The 17,057-nt window shown below is 40.1% G+C and overlaps 1 protein-coding gene across 3 annotated transcripts in view; it reads right to left on the reverse strand.

The window, feature by feature from the left end:
- ZFPM2 (zinc finger protein, FOG family member 2) overlaps positions 1-17,057 on the reverse strand; it is a 316,540-nt gene that overhangs the window by 143,904 nt on the left and 155,579 nt on the right. For all 3 annotated transcript variants that reach the window (XM_054193153.1, XM_054193152.1, XM_054193154.1), the window contains one exon: positions 13,408-13,526. In XM_054193153.1, coding sequence (XP_054049128.1) covers positions 13,408-13,526 — 119 coding nt within the window. The remainder of the gene's footprint in view (positions 1-13,407; positions 13,527-17,057) is intronic.

Below are 17,057 nucleotides of genomic sequence, written 5' to 3' on the forward strand. Positions count from 1 at the left end.
CTGCCTCTTTAATATCAGGTTCAGACAGAGTCTAGCACAAAGGAGCACCAGTTCCCAACTAGAACCTCAACGTGCTGCAGCGCTACAGATGTTAAATATCATAATAACGATTGTATCTTCCTTACACAGTGATTATTAGCAAAGCTGTACAGCTTTCAAAGAGCCCTTGTTTTTACTTTTCACCAGCGGCTGAAGCACAGAACACATTTCCATTACAAGATGAAGCTGTGCAATCTCATCCAACAAATGATCTCACTCTGACCCTCGCACTAACTTTGCTATTAAGCAAAAACAGGCACATTTTCAAATATTGATTCCAACTAATGTCTGATCCTAACAGGCACGATCTTATCGGGGCCCCACTATAATAGAAGGAGTGTCAGAGTTAAACAGAATAGTTTAGATAAGATCACAATCTTCCTCACCATGATGTGATGCTATCACTGAGTGAGTATAGTATTTGAAGTAATTATCATTAATAGATATTGGCAACAGGAAGAGTGGTCACTGCTAAGATCTAAACAAATCTGTGCATGCTAAAATAAAACAAGTTTTATCTGAATGGTGGATATGGATATGTTATGTGCCCTAAGAGACTTTGCCTTTAATTTTTTCTTTGAAATGATGGATATTCAATTAAGAGAGAAATATTGAGTAGCAACATTGCTACTTTAGTTTGTGCTGCACCTTCTGGTTTGTGGCAAACTGCCACTTTAGCCTTCCTGCTGCTTTCCTGATGTCTGTCCTGACCAGACGTCCCACGCCGTGTTGCGTGGACAGAACCTGGTCCCAGCGTTTGCCTGAAGAGCCATGGCCACCGCTGATTTCATGGTGCCCTTCCTTGTTAGCAGACAGTGGAATAGCAAGGGGCTGTCTTGCACGAGGTGTCGGAAGCAAATGGTCATCTTTGTAGACTTTGAGCCCTGTGGCTGTTTTCTTCTTTGAATTACTCTTCGCAGGAATATGGGGCTCGGGATAGCCCCACGGTGGGCTCGCCTACAGGAGCTCATCTCGAAGGTGAGTGTGGGCTGGGACAAAAGCCACAAGAGAGATACAAGGCAGACAGACATGTGGCTTAGTTTGAATTTTGCCTCACCATTTCATTCTGATTGTGGTAGACTTTCTGCATTTTCAGAAAGAAGAAGGTACTGTAAAAGGAAACACCTGCTTTGATGTGGCAAATTCTCTGTGAAACTCTTAAGTCTTTCTCCCCTGAAGCTGTTAGCATGTAAGGCCAAAACAGCACAGAATGAAAATAATAATTTATAGCCCTGGAAAAAATGTTATCAACCTAGGAAAACTGAAAACACTGGTATAAAAAAAAAAAAAAAAGAAAAAAAAAGTCAGTTGATAGTTATGTGTGCTCTTTTTGTAATGAAATAGCACAAGCATAGCTAAACTTTCATATACCGAAGCCATACATAAAAAAATACATGAGAAAAGGGTGCAAATCTAAAACCTCTAACTATTCATCATTAGTAGAAATAAGCAAGTGTGCAACACATAGAATTAAAAGGACACAATCGCATTTCCAATGAGCAATATTCTCTACATCTATCATGATAACAATATTGAACTCCAATATGCTATTTTTCGTTCTACAGCACTTACAGACATTAGCTAATTAAGTCAATTTAAAAAATATTTCTAAATTAATAGGGTACTTGCCAAGATTACCCAAATATTGGTCTTACACACAAAAACCCACAGGCAGCTTTTCTACTTATCTTCATGTATTTGTCTTCTCAAATGTGTGATTAACTCCAGAGCACTGAAATCTTTTTGATAATCGCTGAAGATGAATGTATCAGGACAATCAGCAGCATATGGAACACAGAGTGCTGCCAGATGTTAACACACTAAAATAAAGCAGAACCATCCATGTACTCCGTATCTTGTCTAAAAATAATATACTCATTGACCTTAACCCTATCAAACCAGTCCCATCTTCAAGGTCAAATAAAATAACAAATATTTATCTTCTGTGGAGAGCTTTATAGGCCGTACATGCAGTGTTCAGTGTCACGAAATGCTAAGCATACCTCAGCCCTACTGCTTTGAGTGAAAGCTTGGGGTGCTCAGCACCTCCTGCTGGCGCTCAGCACTAGGCCAAACCAAGCCCTAAGTGCATATTAATCACCTTTTAAAATTTGTGATTGTAGTGCATTCCCTTTCCTCGCTTTACATTTTTTCAAAGACATGGAAACAGAAAAAGCACCTAGTTAAGAGTGAAAAATGCAGGCATATAAACCATGATCTCTAACAGCTTACTTAATTTGGAAGAGATTTGTGTATGTTATTGTGTTGCCTTGAAAAAATAACTTCAACAATCTTAATTATCCAAATAAATTTTTGAAGTGATAATGCAGCGTACTGCCGCAGCTCTTGTGAGGGTGAATACCACGCTGCAGTGGGCCACGGCAGTGAATGCCACCCCTGAACCTCTTTACTTCCCCACACCTTGCAACTATCCCAAAGCAGAACTTGGAAGTCCTCCTGTCCAACACCACAGCCAGAGAAACACGGGAAACGATGAGAATGTCACAATCGTATTTCTGAAGAGTTCAGGAGACCCCACGGTTACGGCAGTTACAGTGAAAAAAGAATTAGGTTCTCAAGTGTCTTTGGTATGACTGACAAAGAAATGCTTATTAAAGGTCAGAAAGGCCATTTAGTCCCACGTATGCCACCAGCCAGAGCAAGCGTAGTAGGTGCTACTACAAAGCCACTTTAAGCTGCAACAAGTGCTAACAATTGGCTTGGAAGAGGGAATGTGAGGAATGTTAAGGAGGCACAACCACACCAAGTGGTCTCGCATTTGTGAGAGGTCAAGTTTCAAAACATGGATATTCTTCTCATTTTCCACTGCTGAAGGTGGTGGTGGAGGGGGAAGCGCTTTCAGAAGTAATCAGTGCACGTGCAGTCATCTACGACACGCAGGTTCCTGTTATTGTTACTGTATGCGTTAAAGAGATTTACTAGCACAGAAACGCTACCACAAAATGAGCACCGAGGATACCAGTGAGATGCCAAGAGCCTCCTCGCAAATACTTCCACATCTAACCCATGGTGCGTTCTCTGTTTTTCAGCCTGCCTAATCGGGGCTCTGGTACCTGATAGTGGATGACTGACTAAAGAAATCAAGATTCAGCTTACTCCCTGAGGCATGCTGTACCGCCAGATCAAAGTGCGCACATTTGGCATCCTGAAAATGCAATACATCGCTCTCACTTTGCAAACCTGTGACACAGAAACCTGGGACAATGATCTTTATAAATCACACAGCATTTCTTAAAAAAGAGGTACAGAATACTCTAGAAATAAAGTCCTATGTACAGCTGAAAAAAATGCATTGAAAAAGCTTCACTGGTTTAATATTTGATTACAGACAGAGTGTTAATTCTAACTTTAATTAGCAAGAAACTGGAGTGGGAAGAGAGAATATTCAGAAGGAAAAAAACCAAAACTGCAGGCAATTGGGAAGGGACATGCCAAAGAAATATAGCTGCTTACTTCCTTACCTCCCAGCAAGCCCTTGTTGTATTTCAATTAGATTTTGAAAACGGTATCCTATACTGGTGTGACCAACTGTCTAGCTTGCTGTAACGTCCCATCTGCCATTTTCTACAAAAACCAGTGCCTCATTCTGGCCTTTTAAAGCCAATCTTGAAAGATTTTAGCTACCTGCAGGCATCTCTGGGCAGCCGAACAAGTGAAGTTGGCTGCAGACATTTCTCAGCATCAGGGTGCCAAAAGGCACAGGGTCATCTGCTCCGTTTCCTTCCCCCGCGCCACGGCTCCACTGCGCCTACACCACTCCTCTCGTGTTGGTCCAGCCCGTTCTTAAACACATGAGCCACAGATTTATGACAGCCTCCCGAATCTCTTCCAGCCTTTCACTCTCATTACCATTAGGAAACTCTTTCTCATATCTAACCTAAATCTCCCTTGCTGGTACCTACACCTACAAGTCTGGCAGGTTCACCTAATGCAACCCATCATATCCTCCCATGGACCACTATCCAGGAGGGAAACTCTCCAACACAGAAGTGTGCAGGATTAGGATGGTATTTTGGCTTGGAGGAGGGGAGGTGGTTTGGCTGGAGTGACAAGAGAAACAGAAGTAAGGTAAAACCAAGTGTATCCCGAAAGAGAAGAAAATGATCTGAAATTTAACAGATACAAATAGCAAGATCCAGTATTTAATGTAGTAAATGCAATCACAGCCAAGAGGAAGAATCCAGAAAAGCAGAGAGAGGTAAGACTAAGACATATTATGAGGTCGACAGTGGAACTAAAAATCAGCAATAGCAGAAGCAGGCCTGCTTCAACACAAGCAGAAAAGAAGAAATAAAGGTATTTTGGACTAATTATTGTTTTTTGCTTTATTGCTCTCTTCCCTTTATGCTAATTTGTCCCAGTTTTCTTCCAAAAGTGAGTACAACAGCTTGCAGGAGGGGGAGAGAGAGAAGAATCCTTCCTCACCTCCCCAGCAGCGAGGCACACCTCCCTCAGCTCCCCTAAACTTGTCTTTAGCGTCCTCACACATGGCAGGAGTTCCAGTTTCATCTTTTAAAAAAACATGGTCACTCATCCCCCAGATTAGAGACTGTCATGTGGAAAAGAAGGCTTCAAAGGAAAAAAAAAAAGGCATTTTGGGAAATGTGAGATGTTTATAAATACGTAAATGATAATAATAATTACTAATATATGTGACCATTTTTATTTTAAAAAATCTATACTTTTCAGGTATCAAATCAAATGTCAAAACCAAGGTATAAAATACTAATCTGTGACAGGGAGAATTTAAAATTATAAGACGTTTTCTCAGAGTGAGAATAATCTGCATAAACGACGATGATATCTCAAATGCTATGTAGTTTATTCCAAATGGATCAGTAGCATTCAGACTGCAACCCTTCCCTTAGAGTACAGACAGGACAGCTTTTTGTCTACGTAAAAGTCAATTATTCCCTAAATATGTTAAAAGAGCTCAAATAAAAAAAAAAAATATATTAATGTAACTATATTTAATGTTTCACAATTTGTGAAACATTTTGTAAATACATTGAAATATTTTCCCTTCCTCTCTAGTCTGCCAAATAAATGATAAAAGGCATTAGTGAAAAGAAAGGGGGCAAAAGTTGACTGATTAATACTAAGTTATTTAAGAGGGGACATGAATACGAAACCATACCAAAGCTGATGAGGCCATGCATATACTTCATCACGTATGCAATGTCAGAACACGCAGAAAACCCTGTAGGTAAGGCACAGCATCAGACTGAGCACTAGTTGCGCACCCCCTGCTGCAGCCTCTCCCCTCCCGCGGGTGGTCTGGGGCTGGCAGGGAGGGCAAGGACGGCAAGCGATGGTGCCTCCTGCGCTCTTCGCAGCAGAGCCCTAACGGCTGGAGCTGATCATCTTTTCAGCTCCCCTGGAGCCTGAGGAGCCACCACGGGAATAGACTGATGAACTTGTTCTCCGGGCCTGATAACTGAGGCCCAGGACATTTACAAACCCCTCTCAGCAGCTGCAATCTCAGGCCCGTATTTTAGTAGTGCAAAGTAAATCTGCTGCATCTGGAAAAGGACAAATTTTGCTACTGGCTATGTGACACTACAACTTCATTAGAAAAGGATCTACTGCTGTATGAAGAAGAAAGTTCAGCAAAATATTAGTATTTCTAATAAAAATCTTTTTTTAAGGACCTAATAACAGTCAGTACTTTCTTCAGACTAGAAAATGCTATTTCTATATGCTCACAAACACTTACATTGTGTATATATACATGTATAAATATATATACTTACTGTACTTGCAATTTTTAATATATTTATGTATACATATATATTTTTATGTATTCACACATACTACACTAACTATACTTACTATAAATATTGAGGGGTTTTTTTCTATTTGAAATATTACAAAACACACATTCAGAGAATGCAGTTAATTTGGTTGGTAATGAAACCAGAAATACCTTTTTATTTCCATCATTCTTCAAAATGTACAGGCTACTTCTCTCAAGCATATTCAGACAGAAAGGGAGCTGATGTTTGGAATTTACATCATTCCATCACGCTGTACAGAAGTGAGCAGCAAGCAGCTGCCATCTTCACTGAAACCACAGGTCCATTCCCTTACTTGACGTAATTTTTTTATTTAAATTAAGATGGACAATAATTTCAAACCTTGCTATTGTTACCATGATATGGTACCTTGGTCTGCACTTTTATCAGCACAAACAAATTTTGACACCACCAAAACGTGACTTTTCTTTTCCCACCAGTGCCCACCGTAGTTCTTGGCTTAACAATGCCAACGTCTTCGTAGACACAAGACACTTCATAGCTTTGTGTTCCGCTACAGTGATGGAGCTAGAATTGCCTATGCTTGGTCTATGGATGTGAAACGACTGAAAAAAACGTGTCAACGTTTTAGAAACTGAATTTTATTTCAGAGTAAAAAAAAATTGTGTTCTTTAACATTTAGTGAGAAGAAAGTTATTTCAAAAACTGCTGAATATTTAAATCTGACATTTTATATCTGGTTAGTCTATAATAATACATATGTTTCATAAATAAGAAGAAATATCATTACAAAAAGCATGAATTTTAAAAATTTCCTCACGTGACTACATTAATGTTAAATTCCTCATCTTAAACATGGGTGTTGAACTCGTGCCTGTTAGGTATTTCAGTGTACTGAGCTACATGAATTACCTTAAATGGAGCTAAATCAATTATTTCTCTTACTCAGAGTCTTTAAATAAGACTACATCCCATTCTAAGAGTTGTGTTATAAATTTAGCAAAATCTACAACAGCAAAATAACCGTTTCAGTCTTAAAGCCTGAGAAGATTAGACTAGGTGACCACAGTCTAGCTGCACAAGAATACGTTGCTACTGCACAGTTTATTGCAATGGTTCTCTCTAAACAGCTTAACATGCAATATGTGCTCCAGTACACATTCTCTTCTGTCTGCTTTTCCCCACATCCTAAAATGGAAGAGCCTGGCACTTGCAGATGGTGTCTTCCTCTGTTTCTGCTGCCTGGGAGTCCCTGAATGAAATTTTCTTGCCCTTTTTCTGTCCCAGGCTCCTGACCTTGCCTCATCCCTTCCCCTGGGCCACCCCCTTGCTCTGCAGCTCCCTGGCAATGTGCCCCAGGATATATTCCCACTTTGAGAAGGACCCCTCTACTGAAATGAAGCTTGCTGAAATAGGACAGATACTTTATTGAGTTTTCTCCCAGGGAACTGAGTTAGTTTAATGAGAATGATTGGTAATGTCTACTATTTAATTACAACACCATTAGGATAAAGTCTGCTTAATAGAGATGCTTATAGCAAGCACCAAGTAACTAAATTATTTTAAAAAACATTTTGTGGAAGTTTTAAACAAAGGTTAAAGTTCTGCTGCTTTGATAAACAGGTGTCAAAATGAACCATAGGTACGTGTAGTCTTAAAAAAAGGCTGTAGCCAAGGAGAAGAGGTTAAAAACAAGAGCGACTTTATGTGAAAAAAACACTATTGACATAATACTACATTCTGGAAATCATCGATGCAGAAATAAAAAGGAACAATGTAATCTCAGTCCCGTCTTCCTGTGAACATTTGTGTTTTGTTTCGGTTTTTATTTCAAAACAAGCCATATTTGCATGTACCTTGAACATTTAATATCTTAAAATTAAAGCTATGGTAACAGCATGCAGTACTAATACCAATACACTAACAGCATTTAGACAGAGGTGCACCATCAGCGTGCCCTTTCTTTTCATGGACCATGTCGCTTCATCACCTATTGGCATTCTGGAAACTACTTTCATAAGCTGCAAAAAACCACTTTTGGCTTTTTTCAAAACAGGGTGTTTATTCAGATCGTTACCACATCTTGCTATCATATCAGTAACCTGTTTTAAATTAACTCTGTTGTGTAAATGTAGAAAAGGGAGCAGAAATAATTGATTTTTTTTGGAAGAAAAGAAGCACCAAAAATTATGCACCAAAGTTTCCAAAAAAGTTCTTCTGTCATCGCATTCCCCTCAACTCCATGTCTACGCAAATGGGAGAGCACTTTACAAAAGGTGAGGTAATGTGAGGTGATGTGTTCTCAAAGACCACTGTGGGTGGCCACGTGGATGTCCACATCATCTAGCGAATCTTCATTGTTTTTCATGTTTCAGTTTGTACGAAGTGGCCAACCCCGACGCTTGCAGAGGGCATCAGCACAGCGCTGTAGGGGTGACACAACATGCTGTCCAGAAGCGCTGTTACGTTAACGCCTGCTCATGCTTGGGACTGGAGGAAGTGGTTTTAACTCAGTTCTAAACATGAAGAGCCTGACAGTAACAGCAGTAAAAATGAGAAAGAAATGCTTCTGTGGTCCCTTGAGGTACTTTTGAATAAATCCAGTGTAACAAAGATTAGAATCAAGGTTCATTGCCCAATACACTATTTTTGATAATTAAATATATACATAAAAATGTCTCAGTGTTAATAAGAACCAAAATCCCCAAACCATGGCAATATCTAAAGATAAAACCAGCCTTATCCCTTTCCGCATTTGAACAAGAGAACCAGAGACTACAGCCTGACTACAGCCTGACTACAGCCAGGCTACTGGCTGTCTCGGTGGCCATAAGCACCTCCAACCAAAGTGCCCAGCAAAGCCTCGTGCTGCAACTCTGAAGATTAGAAGTCGCTGGCTACTACAGATATGATGGTTTTGACCCGAAGTGACCAGCCACAGATTAGAGAGTGAGTAACTTAACTGCATTCTGAACCTTGGCTCCTCAGCCCCTCACACGCTACCCAGTCAAACGGTTTCATGAGGATGTCTTCCAGAAGAAGTGTCGCTTTGGCGCTGAACCTCTCAGATCCCATTAATGGGTCCCTGCTGTATCCCACTGCCCGCCTGGCCCAGCCCTGCACACTCTCCTCCCGCGGATTCCCTTCACAGCCATGTTGAATCCTCTTTTCCTTATCAGACTGATACAGGCCTGCCCGGTGCACTCCTCCCTGCGACAAGGCGACGAGAACGGGGGGCAGGATCCAGCTGCTCTTTGTTTTGCTTTGCAAAACCCTGCCATGGGCACAGATTAACACCAAAAACTCAACGGTGGCAGCCAAGGGAAAAGGCCTTTCAGAATGCCTCCACACGACTACCGGAGCGATGGCCGCGATGGCTACACGGTTCTGCGCTGCTTTTGTTTCCAGGGGCCTCATTCCCACCAAGTTGTCCCCTCGAACAGGGAAAATGTTTACGGCTGGGAAAAAGCACACAAACGGCTTTTTCTTAAATAGGCTGCTAGTGCCTTGAATGTAGAGCCGCTTAGGCACAGCAGCTCCTCCTTCAGTGGTTTGTATGGCCAGTCTAGAGGGGGCTTCTGCTCTTCTCACCTGCCTGTTCACATCAGAATGGCCGTTTGTGTAAACCCATTTTCCTGTTAAAGACAGGAATCACAAAGTAGGAGTTTCCCGCTTAGAAATATATTCCTGTCTACTTGTAGGTACTCGCGAACTCCTGTGTTTTCTCTGATGCATCAAGGCACAAAGTTGGAGCCTTCCTGGTAGAACTACTGATTATATTGTGTTGCCTTCCTTGTAGAGTCGAGTTCTCACCAACTGGACACAGAAAGCAGTATTGTACAAAACTCTTCCTGTGTCTGTTTGTCAAAACAGCAAGATTATATTAAATCTTAAACCGAATCTAGAAACATGAAGGTGATCTCTTTTTACTGTAAAATAAGAGAACAAGCTCTTATTTTAGAAGTACCCTTTCTAGGCTTGAAAAGGTACTCCTGTGCGTTTCAGTTTCTTGGGCCTATCAACTACTATGGAAGAGCTGATGGGAAGTGGGAGAAGTGGAAGGCAACGGAAAGCAACAACCTCTATGCCCAGCTGTGCAGATGATACAAACTATGCATGCAGCCGAGAGCAGGACAATTTTGAGAGTCTGGCAAAATTACCGGAACAGATCATTAAAAGTACCTAAATAGGAGATCTATCACTCTAAATATAATAAAAGTATCTAAAGAGATATCTATAAATATTTAATAATGATATAAGGAGTTTTAAGTTCAGATTAAAATGGGAATTAAATGCCTAGACAGGTTTTAAGATCCGAGAGTCACTCACTCTTTGTTGTTAAAACCAACATTCTTAACAATTCTGGTGGCTGCATGCGCATTGTTTCGTCAACAGTAACAGCAATGCAATGGGGTGCATTATTTCATAAGGGGTTTTGATCACTCCGTAATTCATGAGTATTGACTAACTCGTAGATGAGAAAAATTAAGAACTTTATGAGTCACTGAGCTATTTCAAGTCTACCATTTGAGCTTGAGTATTCTGCAGTCCTGATACGGACCTTGCTCCAAACACATCTCCCCACAGTGCCACGGCACTGCTGATGAAGGCAACAGCTGCTATTCCTATTGTGATTGCAAACTGCACTTACATCACTTTTGTTCAAGGTACCCAACCTCCCCCTACTCTGAGATGTATATTCTTAACATACTTCAAGACAGAAACTTGAAAGATCTAAAAAGTATTTGACATCTGGCACGGTGACTCAATTAATTATCGTGCTGAATTAATTAGCTTGCTCCGTCTCCTGAGCCAACAGCGGTGAGACTGTATTCAGCAACACAGCACTGCTTGAAATAAGCAGCACTTCAACAGGATATTATATGTACAGGCTGTATACAGTGCAGAGTACAAGGTTAGTACGTAAGCTGTAACTGTTATAGCTAGGTAATGAATCCTGTGAGGCAGCGTCACATTGCTGAGACTAAACATTAAAGTCAGGTAAGATAATTGTTGTCAGCCGCAAACATATTTTCCAATAGAGACCAGCTGCAAAAACCGGGATTTTTTACTCACCTGCGGTTCCCTGAATTTTTCTTTCCTTTCCTCTCTGTACCTAAAATTCACGTTAAAGCTCTCTTCCAAAAACCATTTGATGTTTATAACAGCGCAATGTTTGAAGTTCTCATTCAGAAATGAACTAAACCTGCTGTCAGCTGCTGACGTGAAAGTCTGATTGAATTCTAAGGAGGTGAGGCTTTACCCAAATGAGCTTTCCAAACCAGATATAAATACCTTAAGTAAACAAACACAACTTCCCTTATGAACAACAGAGAGCATGTACAGTGAGAAAAGTAATAAAATGTGTCAAGCAAACAGAAAAATCATAAATATACCAGAATCGTTAAAGCGAAAAAAAAAAAGATAAAAGAAAAATATGTAGAAGCTGGCACTGGGTTTGTGTTACTTAAACAGTAAATTAAAGTTCTATCAAAAGGTTTACATTTCTTCACACAGCATTTTAATGTATCAAATGCAAGATTACAGGAAATATCTGATGTTCAGGAAAAAGAAAGAATACTTAGAAACACAGAATAATTCAGGTTGGAAGGGACCTCTGGAGGTCATCCAGTCCAAACTCCTGCTGAAAGCAGGGCAAACTTCAAAGTCAGATCCAACTCCGAAGTTAACCCAAATTGCTCAAGATCATACCCAGTTCAGTTTTGACTATCTCAAAGGATGGAGCTGCTCAAGGGACAAAACAATGCTGAGGACTACAGTTCTGTTTACAGGACCTTTTTCAGATTTCCAAATGTATTTATATTAGTAGGCAAAACAAAAGTACAATCTTTCAAGTGTTAGCAAAAATAGACTTTATGGTTTTTTTTTAATTTGACAAGAAACAAATGAGTAGTATCTTTCCAGTTTAGTGAGAAAAAAGTCCTGAAGATTTTCATCCCACGTCTCCCTGAACTGGGTTGAGAAAGTTGTTCCATCCCATTATAATCACCAAACTCTACTCACTGCTTAATTACAAGTTCATTAAAAATAAAATAATTTAGCTTAATGTTCTTGTTACAGCAAAAGTGGTATTTGCCCAAATTTGCAAAGTAGTAACAGACCTTAATATGTGCCTGTGCTACCAAAGGAGAAGCGAGCTCCTGCTCTGCATGTTCTTCAGAAAACAAAAATGAAACAATATGAAACTGCTGACATGTTGCAAATTCATCCTAAGAATATCTGATAACGATAACCTTTGTAGTGAAGGGTCAATCAACATCATCTCCCATACTCAAACGTTATCTTCAAGTCTTATATCCCTGAGGAATTGATACAAGTGGACAGGGCAATATTCAGATTAATTTTCTGAGAATATCTGGGAAGGTGACACTGTATTGAAAAAAAGCAACAAGTATCTCTAGAACAAGGTTTCAGACGATCTTGGAATATGCATCTTGGAAAATGCATTTCAGCATTTACAGTGTGGTTCAAGCATTATCAGTAGATGGTTCCTTTCAAGGACTGAAGTACTGTAGAGGCCAAGTACAGGTGTCAGAGTTTTAAAAACGTAGGTATGTGCCTTAGCAGGTTACTCTGAGTACCTGTGTTAAATATTTCAGTCCCTCATCCTCCCTCCACTCTGCAGGGAGACCTGGGTTCCTTCAGAGGGTGATTCAGTAGGATGAGAGGAACACCCTCAAGTTGTACCAGGGGAGGTTTAGGATGGATATTGGGAAAAATTTCTTCACCAAAAGGGTTGTCAAACATTGGAACAAGCTTTGGCTGCCCAGGGAAGCAGCTGAGTCACCATCCCTGGAGGTATTTAAAAGATGTGTAGAAGTGGCGCTTAGGGACACGGCTTAGTGGTTGGCTTGGCAGTGTGAGGTTGATGGTTGGGCTTGATGATCTTAAAGATGTTTTACAAGCTTAATGATTCTATGAAATAATACTGAAGCTCAGACTTAACAACCAATACAAACAAAAATTAAATGACGACCTATGAATGACATGATTTTCAGTGCACTGAATTGAGGCCAGCAAAGCATTACTCTCAAGTAATAAGGTCCATATACTTTCTGCAATCAGAATAAAAAACAAGGCTAATTGAGAATATATTATGGCAGGTGCCTTTTGCTATCTTTCAAAATAATTTTAATCTGATGGAAGATCTTGCTATGTTCAGTAACATTAAGGCAAATTTAATGAATTTTATCATTACGTAGCTATTTATTTTCTATACCGGCCATTAATATAAATTAAGTGTTCAGCAATTAATGCTATACAAAATTTAAAGAGCCACTAAAAAAACAAGCTATTACTACTGAAACACAACAGCTTGGTTCAGCAAACAAGGAAGTGACATTTTCCTTCTTCTGTAAAATAACAAGTTTAATACTATTAACCTGTGCTCCAAATAACTTTACGTGGATGGTTGCCATAGATGAACTAATTGGAAAAGAGCCAAACACCACTGTCCGCGAAAGCTAACAATGCCTGTTTTGAAATGCTCCGGCTGAGTAGTAATTCAGGCAATTCCCCAAAGAACGACACACAATATAACGAAGCGAAGCGTCTCGGAGCATCTACATACCAAGGTGTTATTATTCAGATCCATCTTCCCAGCGAAAGGCCCCCATGTTGTTCCAACCGGAAGCTGCTGCCGGCTCTGAATCTTGCGCTCCCCGTCTTTCTGGACCACCTCCAACTCTCCTGCAAACAAAGGAAACAAGCAGTGTTGAGAGGACTTTCACTTGTGCCTTGACAACAACCACCTCCGCCTTTGTGCCGGCTTTATACGCACGATGTTCTGAGGACCCATATAATGAGAATTAATTATGCTTGTCTGAAAAAAACAACTGATCTTGTCATCCTGCAAAAGAAAAACAAAGCTTTTTCCCTTATAATTATATTCAATTTCGGTTTAGAAAGTCCCATTCCTTTCTTGCATCTTTTCACATGCATTCGAGTTTGAAGGCATTTTTAGTCAGAATAGCGTTTCATAAAAATTCTTAAGAAATGCTGAGGGGGGGGGAGATGACAGCTCAAAGGAGAGAGTGCAACCGCATCCACACCTGGTGCATTAACCTCCTTGACAGCATTTTGCACAAGTCCACATTCTAAAGTATTCAGCTACTAAAAATCTGACAGACACACTATATAGCGATATAAATCCACAACAACTCCACTAATTTTGGAGAAACTACTAAAAACATGTACTACAATTTAAAAAACGATTTTGAATTGAGTGAGGTTTTACAGGCAGTAACATTTCAGAATTAGACCCAAAATAATTTAAATTGTTAGCTTAAGGTTTTAACACAAAAATATGTAAAAGCAATGGGCAGGCAGTTTAGTGGGTGTTTTTTTAGTGTGTACTACTTTGTCATTTTTTTAAAAAGCAAATTTTATTTTTGAAGTAAGTACTTCAAAATTAACACTTAAAAGTGAAATTATTCCTTTAGCTCACTTTAACTTTTGTGGGTTTTTTCCAGTGAAAAGAGAAAGAATAATACACAATTGATCATTAATGTGGAAGGAAAAATAAAATCCAGTCACCACCTTTGTTCCCAACATTTTTTCGCTTCATTTCAGGATTAAAAAAATAGTCTGGACCATCCTTCTTTGAAAGTAGTCTCTTCATTAAGCCTATTTTTCTATGAATGAATGTTTCAGTAAAAAATGTACCAACCGTTATGTTTATATACATAATTTCTATCATTCTTTCCTAAAATAGTCCTAATAAATTTGGGGTTCAAACTTTAAGAGGGATAAAATGGAACAAGGTGGAGGGGCTGCTCTGTGCTTTTCTTGTTAGACGTTTAAGTGAATCTTTATATGTCATTGCACTTCCAAGCTTTGGCCTTCCTGAAGGCGGGCAGAAAATCTGTTGTTGTCCTCACGAGCACCAGAGCTCACCTCGACTCCGCTGCAGCCGTGACTTCTCCCGCCCTGTTTTCCCTGCCTGCTAAAGCCCCCTCCTCCCTTTCCATACCAACCAGATGCAACAGTAATTCCTGCCTTTTGCATCAGCACGTCCCTTCTACCCCAAATCAGGATGGTGCTTTTCCACAAACAGGGGAACGTCCAACCGTGCAAGAAGTCACCTCGTCCCAGATTTAGAGCTGGCAGTTGTTGTGAAATGAACCTTGGGCCGGAGGAAGTGAGTAACTCCTCCTGGCATACAGGCAGTCTCCACAGACTTCCCCGAGCTAACCATTCCCATGGATGCCTGGATTTATGTTAACAGCCAGGCTGCAAAGTTCTTCCTTGTCCGCAGGGGTTAATCTCGACCGTTTTCCAAAAAGAAGACTTGGCTCCGGCTTCCATTTTCAAGCACAGAAATCTGAATTTCACCTCTGAGTGTTGCAGATTACAAAACTACTCGACGTAAAATTGTGCATCAGATCCTTCCTGCAAACTGGAACAAATCTAGGAAATAGAGCTGTATCGGTTTACAAAAGCTCCTATGTATGCGGGTGAGTCCTCATCGTGACAGCGCCGTGACATTTTAAAAAGCAGTATGTGAGCAGGAAAGCTTATGGATTAATTACATCTAATTTACACATGTGATATATAAGCATCCAAACAGAAAAAAAAATAAGCATTTTTTCCCCTCTCACAGTCACATTGTTACAAATTGTATTAACTTTAAAAATCTCTTTATATGTTAATTATGGAAGAGAGAAATCTTTCCAGTATTGCAAGGTAACATGTTGATCACTTAGGCACACTGCAGCATTTTGTCTTTACATAGAGATGAAAACTGTGGCATTTGCTTGCTTTTACACACTAAAAAACAGCCATGTCTATGGACATGTCACATTTAACTGATACCAGAGGAATCATGAGAATCTTTGAAAACCCTTTTAAAAAATAATTCAGCCTCCCTTTCTGCCACTGACATTTTTCATTTGAAAAGGGTTCAGACACAGTCAAACAGTGACTCCTTATCTGTACCTGTGGATTTACAAGCAGGCCTGTCTTTTAATGGATTAAGAACGACAAACTTAGGGCAGATCATCCAGTGATATCCGCAAACCTACCTAACTTTTAAGGTACACATCATTACACTTTATATTTTAAATAAAATTGACGACATGAATCTTATACCTGGTAAGTTGTTCCAGTTTAAGGCAAACATATAACCAAGCAATTATTTTCCAAATCTGTGTTTTTTGCCCCTCCAGTTGATATTTAAAGAAGTTAACATGGATTCTTTCTCTCTTTTATTCTCTTTTGTTACAGTCCCAAGTTGTAGTTTGGGCACTACATTTCAATACATGCGAACGCTTCGAAACGTGCTACAGATGGGGTAACATCACGCTGAATTGTACTGCAGCTGCTGTATTTTCCCCTCCACTCAGAACACCATCCCAGAGCAGGAGGCTGCAGACAGGGCTACAAAACATTTTGCTGCATAACCTTCCTGTTTCCCTGGATCATAGTTCTCCAAAAAACACACATTCCTCTCTGGTCACCATGACCAGCAGCCATTTTAACTCGATGGGTGAATGTTAGAGTTGGGAAGGATAATCTGCTCGTATGTTTTGGCAAATGCAGACATTTTGGCTACACTTGTACAAGGTGCCGCACGTCACAATTCGATCCTTGACAAAGATTTCTTTTTTCTCTGAAAATCTTTGTTTGTTTAGGGGAAAAAATTAACACTAAGAGAGCCGTAAGTTAAAAAAACACTGCACATCAGGGTCCACAAGCATCTGCTAAGATTTTTTTTTTCTTTTCCTACCAGAGCCTGCATCTTTCGTAAAATCCCTGTGTCTGCCCTTTGTCTGCCCTGAGCAGGAAGGCCAGGGGCTGGTACCGGGGTTTGTAGAAGAAAGATTACAAATGTCACTATTAAAAATCCTCTCCTGAATTCCCCTGACCCCGCAGTAAGGAGCCTGCAACTTAGAATCATAGAATCTTCATGGTTGGAAAGGACCTTTGAGATCATTGCGTCCAACCATACACACAAAAAAAAAAAACCCAAAAACAACCCACCAAAAAACCCAACAACCTACAATCTCTGCCCCATTCTAGGGATGGTGACTCAACCACCTCCCTGGGCAGGCTGTTCCAGTGCCTGACCGCTCTTTCAGTAAAGTAATTCTTCCTAATATCCAATCTAAACCTCCCCTGCTGCAACTTCAGATCAACTTTCCTGCATTCATTTACATTTTGCTCCTCTGAAATTTCCTATTTGGTGAATGGTATTGAAACCGTGGCAACAGATGGGCCTGG

Source organism: Rissa tridactyla, chromosome 2, assembly GCF_028500815.1.
Source record: "Rissa tridactyla isolate bRisTri1 chromosome 2, bRisTri1.patW.cur.20221130, whole genome shotgun sequence".
NCBI classification, from domain to species: Eukaryota; Metazoa; Chordata; class Aves; order Charadriiformes; family Laridae; genus Rissa; species Rissa tridactyla.